The sequence below is a fragment of the Haliotis rufescens genome, unplaced genomic scaffold, assembly GCF_023055435.1.
Source record: "Haliotis rufescens isolate VD_foot unplaced genomic scaffold, xgHalRufe1.0.p SCAF_2, whole genome shotgun sequence".
Taxonomy (NCBI): Eukaryota; Metazoa; Mollusca; class Gastropoda; order Lepetellida; family Haliotidae; genus Haliotis; species Haliotis rufescens.
Genome location: NW_025963890.1, coordinates 17,086,603 through 17,102,551, shown reverse-complemented (window position 1 = coordinate 17,102,551; position 15,949 = coordinate 17,086,603). Strand labels below are relative to the sequence as shown.

Sequence of the window (15,949 nt, the reverse complement as noted above, 5' to 3'; positions counted from 1 at the left end):
TTTACATTCCACCATCTTTCAAAAGCCATATACAAATAAGTCCATGATCAAATTTCTACAGCATTCCAACATCTTCAAGAGACTAACATCAATAATCACTACTGATTATCTACAGCGTTCCAACATCTTACTTGTTTTTGAGGGTGAGCTTGAGGGAGTGCCACTGTTTATTGTTGACCTGGGCTGGGAGGGTGAGGTTCTGGGTGAGGGTGGGGTCCTTGGAGGGGGAGAAGTACAGGAGGGGCAGGCCATTCTTCACCCACACCTACAGCAGCAGCAGGGAGACAGGTGTTACATATATTCCATTTATTAATACAACAAATATCTCACTGCATCACATCTGTCAAAGCCAAATAAATTCATAATCACACCAGACAATGGTAATGCTACATGCACTGAGCGGTAACCAATCTTGGCCATAAATTGTATTTCTTGCAACACATATTGGTTTGGGTCTATATTCTTTGAATGTCAAGCACTGGTCAGGTCAGGGTAGAGACACATATTAGACACAGTAGACACAGTATACTGACTCTGAGTCGACCGATGCTTGTTTTAGCCCCTTAATGCCGAGCACCAGGCAGGGTAACAACAAGTAAAATGTCTTTTGGTATGACACAGCCAGGAATAGAACCCCGTACCAGCGCTTTCCAATCAGACACTCTGCCACTAGACCATGGAGGCGGTCCTGATCTATGAATTGCAGGACACTGATAATCGAACAGTAGCCATCGGGATATCCAATGAGTCTCCAGTATTTCTCTGTGCACCCTCAGCAAATCAAGTCAAAAAGAAAGTACAAATTTTAATGGATTCTTACGTTAGTTATTAAAGTCTGAGCAAAACTAAATTTCTTGCACAACAAATGGGGAGATAACTCTTGCAGTCTTCATTGCATTGGGAGCAAGACATTCAGGCTAACACAGTTGTGTAATTAATCAGCTTTTGTAAAAATACTTCCAGGACATACCAAATATGTGCATAATTCTAAAACTATTTTCAAAGGACACCCTACGTAGTACGTCTTCATAATGAAATGACATGTTCCTACCTCAATGAAACCAAAGTCATAAGCGCCACCATCCCTCTTAGAGATCAGCTCCACGTAGAACAACAGGGCATTCTTCCTGACTGTCTTGAACTGTAATGACACCGTCAGATTCTGCAGCATAGGAGTGTTGTGTCGCAACATCGACGACGACCTTGGAAAGGTGAAAGGGATCTCTTGGGTGGGATCACATTTGAACTCAGGGGTTAAGCCTCCATGATAGGCACACTGAGAGTTGTTGGTGCGGAGGCCGTGGAGGACGGAGAAGTCGTTGAAGTAGACGTTCCTCAAGCATCCTACAAACGTCTGTGTCACCTGGAGACCTGTAACAAGTGAAAATGGTTTTTATTATGAGTGTCCTTTATTTTTAGTGTAAAATAACTAATCATAATCGTGCTGAAACCTTGTAAGAGTCTTATGTAACTAGATCTAACAATACAACAAAAAAGGTCAATATTTGGTATTTTCAAAACACAAATTGCAGTAATGATACCAAAGCAGAACCAGCTGTCCCCCTGTTTCCCAACAGACAGGCTGATGATCCACATCCGCATAGATATAATTTCGCATTTGAGATTCAACTTGACGTCTGTTATTCGCATATTTACTAAGCCAGAAAAAATGACCCAAAATTTGACTGACTACGGATTTGTGACACTGCCCCTATTCTCACAGCCTCAATCAGGAACCAATAATATTGCAATCTGTTTATATGACACGACTATTACGATGATATTTTAGAATAAGGAACAAAACATGCAGATCTAAAAATCCAACCTATTGGTACCCACCTAAGGCACTGAAAAAGTGTGAGTAATAGAGTTAGTTAAGTGAAAGAACCTTCTGAATAGTATTTCAGTTATATCACGGCATGCCATCTGGATGTTAGAGTTGGTTGGTTTGTCAGCAATATTCCAGCTATGATGGCGGTCTGTAAATAATCGTGTCTGGACCAGACAATCCAGTGATTGATATCAAGAGCATCAATCCAGGCAATTGCAATATGTTGACATGCCTCACCAGAGTCAGCGAGCCTGACCACCTGATCCTGTTAAGTTGCCTCTTGCGAAAAACATAGTTGCCTGTTTCGGCTAGGATGGGTTGCTGTAGACCTATTCTAACCCGGATCTTAACAGATGTGTGGATGCAAGATGTAAAAGATGCAAAATGTATCATAATATATAGTGAAGTTCATAAACAAATAACATGTGACACACACACATTTCAAATATGTGTTTTATAATATATAGTGAAGTATATAAAGATCTAACAATGTGACACACTTTTCAAATATGTGTTTCATTATACATAGTGAAGTTTATAAACATATAACACTGAGACACACATTTCAAATATGTGCATCGTAATATATAGCAAAGCACGTTACATACAACATTATGACAGAGATTGTTGCAACAAATAACTAGAATCACAGCATACTACAGTCAGCCTTCCATTCCCACGCTCCTCTCACCATGTGTAAATACTTCCACGTTTACCCCCTATTGTTACATATGTCTGCAATATTCCTCAAGCAATGTTAAATTTTAACTCACTTGATACCTAAGTATAAAGTCGTGCACACCTTCATTCTATGGTTCAAAATGTGGACTCTAAATTCTGAGGAAAAAAAGTTTCGAAAAAAACAAATCGAAAAAATAATAAAGTTGTCACCTAAATTTCTTCCAAATATTTGAACAAATAACAGAGTTTAAAGAAATTATTTCTGCAGTAAACACAATCATCCTTGTCTAATATACAATCCAATCAAATATGATCTGATTGTACGAGCAGCAGTGACCAATCAAGCTGTATCAGTTTGAGTGATTTAATTATCCAAGAAGCAAAAGATTATTGCGTTAATTTACCATAGTAATTATCAACAGTTATCTGCATGTTGATAAACATTGACGCCGGTCAGTGAAGGCCACTCAATCAGCAAATGGCTGGGTATTGACTTCTCTGTTGACAATGAGGAAGGGAAAGTAGCTGCTCATGCCTTTCTTTGTGAGCTGTTATATACAGTGAGTGAGTGAGTGAGTGAGTGAGTGAGTGAGTGGATTTGTGGGTGAGTGAGTGAGTGGATGTGTGTGTGTGTGTGTGGGGGGGGGGGGGTTGGTGAGTGAGTGGGTGGGTTAGTGGATTTGTGGGTGGGTGGGTGAATGAGTGAGTGGTCAATCCTGCATCAGCAGTACTGTAGCATAGCAATCAGTGAGTAGGGTTTATGTCACTCTTACCCCCATTCCAGCCATATTGAGTGCACACTGATCCACTGACCGTTTTAATAATTATCTAGAGCATGAATATTCACTTGGTGAACGGAATCTGGCACATTATAAATGGCTATATTATTATTATTATCATTATTATTATTATGGACACTAGGGCTTCACACCTAGGTGCTCAACACAAGTGAATGCTTTAGGAACTGGGCTTGCCCCCAGTCTTGTATTGGGGCCTAGAAATTCCTAAAAATTCTTTGAACTTCTGTAAAAGAATAGTGATTAAAAACGAAAGAAATTTTTGCTGGTGCTACAGTAATTTCTTCTGTATAGTGCACATTTTCTGTTTCAGAAAGGCGGCGCATGGAGTTGGGGATCAGCATAATGCAGTTTAAGCATATTTTTGTCCTTTGGGCAAACCGGAAGTGTGTCTACATTTGTTTGTCCTGTTGTTTCAATATTTCAAAAATAGCATTGCAATTAAATTAACTTTTCTATTGGTATGCATTGTTACATACATATATCCTGAACCCAAAAAGTTAGGGATCATGAATATTTGGGGGATATGTTTTTGTAGTGAAGGCAGAGCACGTAATATAAAAAAATATAGTCAATATATTCATGATCAGTATAACTTTGTTAAGTTTATAAATTAAATAAAATATTCATTCAAATATCATTTAGGCAAAATACTGTGTGAAATAATCCTACCAGCTCACTGTTCATATGACATCTTTTTCCATGGACAAATTTGTTTCAGTTTAGTTCAGCTATAATCAAATATGGCATCTAATCTCTTTTGAAAATTTAGTTTATAAGAAACAATTTTAATATTTCAATAACAGTTTAGGAAGACAGTAAGAACGAGCTTGCGATGAGAATGAAGAATCAAGAATGACACATTAATGTAGTCACCTAGTTTACTGGAAACAATTACTGTCACATCCAAATATTTCTCAATCACCACAATGATTTAATATCCCAGCAGAGTTAAACTCCAACTGATTTCAACTCGAGATAAGTCAAAGAATGAAACCCACATGGGAGCCAAAATCTGTGCACAATTAAATCCTTATGTACATGTCACGGACTCCCAATCACTGTCACAAACTGTCAGTCATAAATTAACAATCAGCTGCCATTTGGGATGATGTTGTGAGATAGCTACATGTTTATGCCGCCTATGGAGAGGCTAGGACATTTCAGAATGGTAAAGTCAGTCAACCTTCACCCTCGCATCAATAATGACCTTTGTCAGGTTGATTGACCAATGCCCGAAATCCACAAGTTATCTTACAATCACTTAACTGATTACAAACTACGGACTGATTTATATTCAGCTTTGGATGAACAATGTGTAATCCAAGATCAAAGAGCCAAAATTAGAATAAAGGTTGCCTGAAATCAAAATCTGCATTTTCATCTTATAATGAATTTGGGAATGAGAATTAGGAGAATTAAAATTTGATTTATTCTTATTGTGTGTTAGAAGCATGTCATAAAATTATACAACATCATTCAAATTTGCATTCGTTATGCTATGCAAATTCAAACAGAATTCACACCTTGAGATGTTGAAGAGATGTATTCAGTTAGATATTTGCATAATGACTGTGTTCTGAGCGGTGACTCTACTTCAATGGCCGGCTGAATGTCCCCACAATGATATGACTAGTTTTAATGGCTATATGGTATCAAGGGATTAGTCCTAAACAGCTGATGGAGAGAAATACAGCATTATTGTCCCATCTTAAATATAGGCTTTACTCTTAATGGGCCAGTGTTGCCACTTTCCCACCCATTCCCTTTCAGTATCAGCTCACACGGAGTATATTACCTTCTTTGATTATTGTTATTGACTTCATAATTAGAGGGGTTGGTCTGAAGTATACAATCATTGCTGTGTGGCTAGTATTACCCTGAGATTTGTCCGCAAAGAGTCCTCATTAAGCTTCCATCTGATCGGAGCTCCAATCCTATACTAAGATTCACGCCAAATTTGAGTCATCAAATTTAAGGCCTTGTTTAGTCCTTTTCAAGGCAACGATCACACTTTTCAAGGCTGAAGACTCCAGTGTCCTTTCAAACAGACTTATTCGGATATTCTTAAGTATACTATACTTCAGTGTCAGAATGTCCCAATTTGTATGTTCAAATTAACTACTAAACTTTCAACAGCCATTTCAAGGCTTGACTATCAAATTCAAGGCCTCTTCAAGGATGGGCTACCAAATTCAAGGCCTCTTCAAGGCTTGACTACCAAATTCAAGGCCATTTCAAGGCTAGACAACCAAATACTAAGCCATTTCAAGACTGGACAACCAAATTCAAGGCCGGACAACCAAATTCAAGGCCATTTCAAGGCTGGACAACCAAATCCAAGGCCTTTTCAAGGCTGGACTACCAAATTAAAGGCCTTTTCAAGACTGTCAAATCTTGGATATAAAAAACAGAAATAATTCAGCAGATGAAGTGACACCATATGAGCCTTTTGAGCGAATGAGTTTAGCGGCTGTTGGCAATATTCCATTCATAGATACTACCCCACTTTTGATAGGGATAGTTTTATCTTTCCACGATACGCAACACAGATTCTCACAACATGTTGTGTACATTTAAACAGGACATAGTTGATAATCCCTATCAAAATTTGAGTAGTATACATCACAGAAAGGAACACAATGCAAAAAGCCTCTTCACACATATACACTTCTTGGAATCGAACCTGACTGTCAAATGGGAAAACAAATGAATCAATAAATATTATGCAACAATATATGGTATTAAAGGCCTGAAGTGAATAGGCATATCATTAATGATAAATGGTCACAATTTCCTTCAAAATTTAATTTAAAATGTTTTCATCTTTAAACACAAATTTCATGAAAATCAAAGAACATAAGGTGACTACGAACAATCAATATCTCTGACAATATAACATAATCTGTTGTGGTCACAATCCTTTTATCATTAGAAGTGCCTGATGTCCCAATGCAATGATATATTTCACATTCCCTGGAGAATTATGAATCTCTATGACAATAACCATATCTTATCTAATGGGAAATGTTTGTTCAATCACAATTTGACCTTTAATTATCTTGCGAGATTTGCACAAACCTATCACGTAACTGGTCGACACGAGCGACAGCGCTCACATCTAAGGGCATATTTCTATAATTTCAGCCTGCCAGCCTGCAGCCAAAGCCACCATAATTCCCTAAAGCAATGCTGATTTTATCCACCGTCTGCTGCAGACGGGGATACCCCGGAGCAGGGGATGACCTTCTGGTGGCCTTGAGACTAACTTGACAGGACAGACTATCAAAAGTTGATTGGCTAATACGCTGCTTCTTGTTTTCATCTGAAAAAACTAAATAACTGTAAAAGTTCAAAACTTTTGTCATGATTTGCTCTTTCATAATTAAAAATTACAATAAAAAGTATTTTTTGTCAGCTGATAGATTGATGGTCTGGTTTGTTGTTTAACACCGCACTCAGCAATATTCCAGTTATATAACCGCAGTCTGTGAATAATCAAGTCTGGACCAGACAATCCAGTGATTGAAGTCATGAGCATCGATCCACACAATTTGGATACAATGACATGCATCAACCAAGTCAGCAAGCCTGACCACCTGATTCCGTTAGTCGCCTCTTTTGACGAGCATAGTCACCTCTTACGACAAGCATGGGATGTTGAAGGCCAATTCTAACCCTGATGTTCACAGGGGTCCACTGATGGAGCCAAATGTTACATAAAGCATCATACAGCAGAATATTCTTTGAATACATTGTCTTTTAATATGTAATAAAAATGAGCCCAGAGAATTTTCTCCTTTTCAGAAACTGAAGAAATCTATCTTGCTAAAAGTATTGCAGACTTGTTTGGTGTTTCTCAGATATTTTTGGAATGACAATTTTGAACAGATGAATTTAATCCAAATATGTGCAACAAAAATATTCAAAAACATTTTGTGTGAGATTTTTAAAAAGACTCAAGACAGAAATTCCTAATTATGCAATACAGCATGACTGAAAATCTGTCTTCTAAACTTTTCCCAATAGTGATGCTCCAATTCCACTGACATGGGTATTAAGTACAAGTTAGTAAAAAACTTCTTACAATTACACAAGACAAGATCAAAAGATATTTTGATTAAAACAAACCTGAAAACAGAAACAGAAAGCCGTTAATGTAAGCAGAAACACATTCACAATAGTAATGAAGATCCTTAATCTCAACAAACATGCCAGTCACTCTCATGATAATTAAAATAGTTTAAAATAAAATTCTTCCCGATATATTTTTTACTCATCAGTGCAGTTTTTAATTTGCATTCCAAAAGGAGTCCAGTAAGATGCAGCATGCTACATCCTGCCCTTGCCACAGACAGTATGGGGATAGACATTAAAGAGACAGCCATCTTGCACGTATTGTGCATCACCTAGCTTCACAACTGTTTGATGTGTCCTATGCTTTGCTGCAGCCGATTGCTATCCTCGTGTTTCTTATTAACCTCTGTGTTCTGACTCTCGTTAATACAGTAAGTCTCGGCTAATTCCCTCCTTACATTACTTTCCTCCCTTTATATTTCCCATCTAGTCGGCTGCAGTGAAGTCTTGATCCGGCATCAGAGACGACTCCGTTTCACATCGTGCCCGAGGAGGTGAGGCAGGAGGCGGGAGGAACATGATTGTAGTTCCTGATGGTGTTAGCTTAGATTATGGGTTTATGTTATGTGTGGCTAAAGACATGAGTGTTTTTATTTGTGTTACCATCATATTTGAACAGGTGAGATGGTGACCGTATGGAGATACATGTGTGTGCAACAGTACTTGCAGAATGACATATAGTCTATCAAATCTTTTTTTCCTTAAAAATACATTCTCTCCTCTAAAATTAAAACAAATAATTTTTCCAATAAGTCTCTTATTAGGTATTGATTATTAGTTTAAATTTTGATTTCTGGATTATATAAATAATAAGGACAAGTTGTCCCTATAAAAGACTGGCGTACTCTCCGTTTATCTAGACCTGCCTATTATAAGAATAACAAGGGCAAAAGTGAGCATGGCTCACTAATACCCCCGACCCGCCTAGTGTGTCATAGTTTCCAATTAAATAATGGATAGGGTTAGGGTTTGAAAAATTCATTAAAAAATGAAAAATTGCCTGAAACAATTTTTTTCTTTTGACTGCACCCCTCCATATCACACAGATTATATGTACTAAGTTTGAGATGAATCCACTGAATGGTTTAAGAGAAATCGCGCGGACAAAGTTTTCGGACGGACGGACGGAACCTTGGTATAACTATATACCCTTTAAGATCGGGGGTATGATTACTATACATCCATGGACTTAACATTCAGTACAGCCTTTGAGCAAGGCTATCCAAAACCCCTCAATCTAACTACAACCTATCCCTCACATATGTACCATCTCCCAACCAAATACCCCACTCTATCTGATCTCACTCCTGACCAACCCTACCTCATCCTCCCAGTCCACTCCACCCTATCCACACCACCCACCCAATCAACTTTATTTCAACATTCTGTGTTGTTGGTTGTTGTTTTACGCCGCCCTCAGCAATATTCCAGCTACATGATGGCAGTCTGTAAATAATCGAGTCTAGACCAGGCAACCCAGTGATTGACATCATGAATATCAATCCCCTCAATTGGGATCGATGACATACATTAACCAATTCAGCAAGCCTGACCACCTGATCCTGTTAGTCGCGTCTTGCGACAAGCACAGTTGCCTTTTACGGCAAGCATGGGTTGATGAAGACCTATTCTGAGCCGATCTTCATGGGTACAACCTTCTGGGAACCACAAACCCAAAACACGTTGCCTGAAGTAGCAAACAAAACTAGGACTTCCTTTGTCCATGAACTTCCATCACTTCCAGAACACTGATACTACCTCCTCCAGGTTCAACACTGACTAGTTGTATACACGTACAAGGCTATCAGTTTCAATCACTCATATCCTGCTCATCACAGGACACTTCTCAACAGCCCTCACTTAATGCAATGCTTGAATCACTGACCCTTGGGGAAACGTCCGGCCAATTTCACATTCACTCACACGACCTTTATTCGTTGGATCAAACAAAATTCACAAACAGAAAATGATACATCATTACCTTCAAATGTCATAACCACCTACCCAGTGCTGGACACAAATTCAACAAGTCACCACTGATATTTCTTCTATCTACATGGTAATTAAATTGTAACTTGCAGGCAGAGCTCCAAGTGCCCAAAGTCCATATTAAAGTAGTAGTAGCAGTAGCAGTAGCAGTAGTAGCAGTAGTAGCAGTAGTAGTAGTAGCAGTAGTAGAAGTATGTTTGTTTGTTTGCTTGTTGTTTAACGCCGCACTCAGCAATATTCCATCTATATGACAGCAGTCTGTAAATAATCGATTGCAGGCAGTCTGTAAATAATCGAGTCTGGACAAGACAATCCAGTGATTTTATATCATGAGCATCAATCAACACAATTGGGATCAATGACATGCATCAACCAAGTCAGCGATCCTGACCACCCGATCCCTATAATCGCCTCTTACGACAAGCATAGTCGCCTTTTACAGCAAGCATGGGTTGCTGAAGACCTATTCTACCCCGGGCTAGTAGTAGTAGTAGTAGTAGTAGTAGTAGTAGTAGTAGTAGTAGTAGTAGAGTCAAGCTGCCAAACGCAGTCACCCATCCAACTACTCTCAGCGGGGCAACTGCTTAACTTGAGCTGATTTGAGACCTTTGCACTGTGCACAGGAGTGAGTGAGTTAAAGTTTAACGTCACATTGGCAATATTTCAGCCATATCATGACGACTGTGCATAGGACAACCGGCCACCCCATAGGAGAGTTATACTGTTTACAAATGACGCTAAAACCCAATGCTGCAGCAGCATGTAATCCTCTGTTTCCACAATAAGCTAACAATACAAACCTCCTACATCATCTGGAATGTATTACACTAAAACATCAATGTTTATTGTCATAATTATCATATATATATCAATCATAAAATCATTCAAATAAGGTGCATTTCGATGATTCAGTACTCCGTTCAATAACATCTTCAAAGCATTTTCCAGACAGGCATCTTGATGGAAACAGGGCACACTCCCCTTTGATGGTAAGCATACCTCAAAGTGCCACAGAAGGCAATATTCATGTAGAAAACCACAAGCAATAAAGTCTACATCTGGGATGTGGTCCTCTGACACTCAGTTGGAGTTGGATTGATGCAGATTGGACAGTGCTTCAGTGCTATCATTCAGTTCTATTATTCTGTGTCCCCTTAAAGTCACAGACTACCAGGACCCACTTGCACAAAGTGATCTTAGTGCTACGACTATTGTAAGCCTATGTTAAAGTATGGGAGTTACAATCATCTTAGTGCTAAGATCACTTTGTGCAAGTGGACCCTAGACCAGTTTGGTAAAACTACTGAACGCGAATGTAGCTCTGCAACTATGGTAACATCTATACTTGAGTGAGTGAGTGAGTGAGTGAGTGAGTGAGTGAGTGAGTGAGTGAGTGAGTGTGGGGTTTAACGCTCTGAACAGTATTTCAGTCACAGCATGTCATCCTTTTGTGAGAAGAAAACCCAGGTCAAAGCAGGGGTGTGCAAATTAATAAAATTGTGAGTCTACTTGTCAAAAAAAGATGTTTTAGAGCAAAACCCGGTTAGTTTATATCACACAATATTTGTTTTGACATAAATGGATCATTTTCGTGTCTCAATGGCTTTTCCCACCAGGTTTATCCACTGGTCCGTAATCCAACAAAAAACATACAATTTGAGCAGCTAGCAGCCAGTGCAGCCTGTCATGACTTCTTACTATACACTGCACAAAATACATGGTATTCTTATCAACTAATCAGATTGCATGTCCTAAAACATGATCAATATCAGAACAAGGAAGTAAACAATACACTGCCGTCTGCTGCATTGGTCATGCTTGCAATCTGAACTTTATCCAAGCCATATATAGTACTTGAAACAATTTATTAAAGGTGTGCTTAATTTTAAGCTGGTCATGGACAACTAAAGCTTATTTTTCCTTGTTGCACAGCGATATTACGCAACACGTCAGGCATTGATTTTCCACATCCCTGCACAGACATTTATCACTTTGGTGAAACAGACATGCATACTATCATGCTGACAGCATACTATCATAATGGGTAAGTCGACCCCACGACCAGCAGGACTTGGCATGGCTGGGGATGCAACTCCACACAGGTAATTACATCCCTGGGACAGATACTGTCTGTCATATTCATGTGGGTGGGATACTTCCACTACATAACAGTGGTGGTCACAAACCCATTTGCATTCCAGTTACATTACATATCCTTGGAAGCCAAATAGTTGAGTTAATCAGTCAGACAAAGTCTTCAACAATATTTCTGAACGCTGTCCAAAGCCATTCATTTTGACCAGAAATACTTTAAAACCACTGAATTAGCAAATACATAGATGTGAATGACTTTCAAGAAGCATGCCACTGTTCTACAAGACAATACAAGACAAGATGGAGGCAAGACATGTGCAATTAAGACACCTGAAGAGGAATATTCACACACAAAACGCAGGTTTTGTTTGTTTGTATTGTTTGTTTGTTGTTCAACACCAGCTACATGACGGCAGTCTGTAAATAATCGAGTCTAGACCAGACAATCCAGTTATTGATATCCTGAGCATCGATTCACACAATTGGGATACGATGACATGCATCAACTAAGTCAGCAAGCCTGACCACCCGATCCCGTTAGTCGCTTCTTACGACAAGCAAAGTCGCTTTTACAGCAATCATAGGTTGCTGAAGACCTATTCTACCCCGGATCTTCATGGGTCAAATACGCAGGTCTTTGTTTGTGATGGTTGCACTCCAAGAAGAAACTTCATACATTGTTCCCAGGTCTTAGGTGTGATCGGTGCACCCCAAGAATAGACTTAAAGTTACATAATATTCACACTTTACTTTAACCATAAAACGTCAAAATGCTTCCTTTCATCTTCATCCATCATTTCAAGACTCTGGTGTCACAAAGTCAAGGTCAAGGCCAAGCCTCAACAAGCACAGGATTTCTGACATCCCACCTATGACCCCATTCTTGGCCTCTTCCAAAATGGAAGCACCCAGCTGAAAAACATCTGATTTTGACAAATCCTCCCCTTGTCTACAAGAAGCTGTGATCAATAACTGGCCTTAATGAGGAGATATTAAGGAGGTGATGACGGATGCTAAGCCTGGAACATAGAGCCTCTGTGTTGTGGAGTGTGCCCAGCTTACCGCAGTGACTCTGTGGTCAGATACCATTAGGCCAAAATGGATTTGATTTTCATCCCTGCCTGCTTCACTATGAATCAGACCCGTGAAGATCCGGGGTAGAATATGTCTTCAGCAACCCATGCTTGCCGTAAAAGGCGAGTATGCTTGTTGTAAAAGGCGACTAACGGGATCGGGTGGTCAGGCTCGCTAACTTGGTTGATGCCTGTCATCAATCCCAATTGCGTGGATCGATGTTCATGATGTCAATCACTGGATTGTCTGGTCCAGACTCGATTATTTACAGACCACCGTCATAAAGCTGGAATATTGCTGAGTGCGGCATTAAACAACAAACACCATGAATCACCACCTTACATCTTATTATTGTCTCGATCAACTACCAAAAAAAGACTCCACTGGGTGCAAAAGGCAAAACAGCAGTGAAAACCACATGAATGAACCACTGAAAATCAGTGATGACACTAGGTGTTCGCAAAAATGGTAAGCATGTCTTACTACACCATGCATATAGTCCCACCAAACATTTATGCATCATTTGTCATACAGTAACATGATCAATGTCATTATTCAAGTCAGATAGCCCTATAAACTTAGTGAGAATCCATGTCTTGTTTCTTAACTTGATGGAATCATTAACATGGTTGTTCCTACATTTTTTCTTTACATGATAACTACACCATGTACAAAGTCCTACGACACATTAAGGCTTTGCGTATCACATGCACCAAGATTTCACACACACATACCTTGAATAGTTTGTTTAAAAGTTATTGTGGTTTGCCTCCTGCCTCACCCTTATGAGAGATTTGACTGAAAATCTAATAATTACTTTAATGTGGCCTTAGTCTTGCTGAAGTGAAAGCGGGTGAGGTCATTACTGACCACAATATTCCTTATTGTCTTAAAATTGCTCTCATTATGACCTCTACATGCCCTTCAGAGGTGACTGGTCAAGGCACTCATCGGGCCAAGGCAAGTAGTTCTGCTGGTCTGTTTGCCTTAGTAAACGTATCTAGTGATATTGACGAGATATAGAGGCAACAAGTTATGTCAATGCAATGTCCCTGGTAGTCCTGCTGGTCTGCCTTAGTAAACATATTTAGTTGTATTGACCAGATGTACGGGCAACAAGTTATGTCAATGCAATGTCCCTGGTAGGTCTGTGTGTGGATCCCAGGAGTATGTTCCAAGCCACCTATGCTGGTCATAAGCAAAGAAAGTTTATCTCTGTCACCCTTCCTTCCAAACACCCCAATTAATTTAATGTTCCCATGTACCTTCAGACAAAGAAAATGGTTATGTGCAGCCTTAGAAATTCATAGTTTTCAAAAGACAAGTCCAGGAGACTAGTGTAAACCTTAATTCACTGGTCCTCAGCGTTTTTTGCCAGTCCTGCTAGAAGTCGAAGAAGAAGACAAAAATGTTTTCAATGTTTACATTTTGTCAAGGTTTATTCAGTTCCAGTTTGTAGCAAAATGGAACCCTTCAGAACTTGTTCAGAATTAGTGATTATGGTTTTACTCCACTTTTAGCAATATTCCAGCAATATCACAGCCGAGGACACCAGAAATGGGCTTCACACATTGTACCCATGTCGGGAATCGAACCCGGGTCTTCGGCGTGACGAGCGAACGCTTTAACCACTAGGCTACCTGACCGCCCCTGTTCAGAATTATTGCCCTCAAATGCTTCTAGTCAATGAGGATTACCATCATTTGCCTTTTACTTGTCCTAACAACAATTTAGTAGTCTCAGGCTAGCAGACTAGCACAAATTTCTTCCTTTACTTGTTTAACTTCCCATGTATCTTACCAAACAGTCATGCTTCATTTGTCACTTAGTAACATGATCAAATGCTATTATAAATCAGTCAGTCACAGGAGGCTATAGTCAATAGCAGCTGGCGAACTTGACTATACCCGTAGCAGATCAACAAACAAAAGACAATGATGTCTGTATACACTGAAAACAGAATGCCAAAGGTCAAAAACAAGTAACAAGAGAAACATTTGAGCTTAAAATGACTTAGTTGTAATCTTTATTTCTGTCATACCATAATTCTATGGCAATGAAACTGACTGGAAAATTATGAAGTGTCCAATATCTTCATGTGCATCAGTTGCCTCATAATGATTGGTAGATAAAAAAAATCCAACAGAAAGGAAAAACTGTTCAGTTATCAAATCTCAGATTGTTGCCTAAATTATGACCCTGAGTATATACTGGAAACTGCCCACTGTGTCCAATGATGGGAGTTACTGGCTTGTCGGGGAATGACAGAGACTGAACCTACTTCATCCCCTTGTGTCAATCCATCAGCACTGTGTGGCATCTTCTTACTGGAACATAACTCCAAAGACTATAAATCTCTGTCTATTGGAATCTCAGGCCAGAGTGACCCAGTTGACGTCCACAGACACTGATGCAATGCAGCCTGTTTACTACGGAGGCCTCAGCTGAATGCTGTCTGTTTATATGGCTTAATCAATCAGTACCATAGACAGGTTTCATTCCACTTTGCTACAGAAATTGACCATAATTGTGCTTTTGATGGTACATTCAGATAGGATCTCGTATTTAACTGTCCTTGATGCAAGGACTGACCTCGACCTTCTGAAACTTTAGGACACTGAGGGACGCTGAAAGTTGAGATATAAAATATCCACTGCTGTTTACACTGAATTTTAAGAGGTAAAGGGAAATGGGGCTTAACATTGCATTCAAGATTATTGCACTTATATAGCAACGTGCATGCGCTTGTGTGTGTGAGGCTGCCTGTACTAGTCTGGACTTATGCCGATTTTATAGTGCTGGATGCCACACTTATACACAGTCTACTGATACCAAGCCAACCAGTTCTTCTTTAATTCCTTTCATGACAAGAGCCAACGAGGGTAATGAGGTACCATGTTTTTAATGTCTTTGGGTATGAGTAAGTGAGTGAGTGAGTTTGGTTAAATGCCACTTTGAACAGCATATTACGGCATGTCAGCTTGATGTGGGAGGTAACCCCGAGGTGTCATATTGCAGGGCCCCATTTCAGAAAGCAATCTTAGTGCTACACCTGTAAGTGTATGTTAGAGTATTGGAGTTATGATACTTAGCCCTAAGAACACTTTGTGAAATAAGGCCCTTGTCCTAGACACTTCCAAAAGAATAATACCGTCACATAGCCACACATCGCAGTTCACGTCTGTAACCAATGGAATCAATAAAATGTCAGCACATAGTTATCAAACCCAGATCTATATGAACATCCATGTACACTTAATCAGCAAAGTGACCAAAGATGAACTATTGATCATCTTCCTAACTGATAATGGTTATTGACGGTCCATACTTTCATTATGCCAGTCAT

The 15,949-nt window shown here is 39.4% G+C and overlaps 1 protein-coding gene across 6 annotated transcripts in view; it reads right to left on the bottom strand.

The window, feature by feature from the left end:
- LOC124135653 (contactin-associated protein-like 2) overlaps positions 1-15,949 on the bottom strand; it is a 189,794-nt gene that overhangs the window by 38,838 nt on the left and 135,007 nt on the right. For all 6 annotated transcript variants that reach the window (XM_046501090.2, XM_046501096.2, XM_046501095.2 and 3 more), the window contains 2 exons: positions 1,052-1,371; positions 132-265 (listed from right to left, as the gene is read on the bottom strand). In XM_046501090.2, coding sequence (XP_046357046.2) covers positions 132-265; positions 1,052-1,371 — 454 coding nt within the window. The remainder of the gene's footprint in view (positions 1-131; positions 266-1,051; positions 1,372-15,949) is intronic.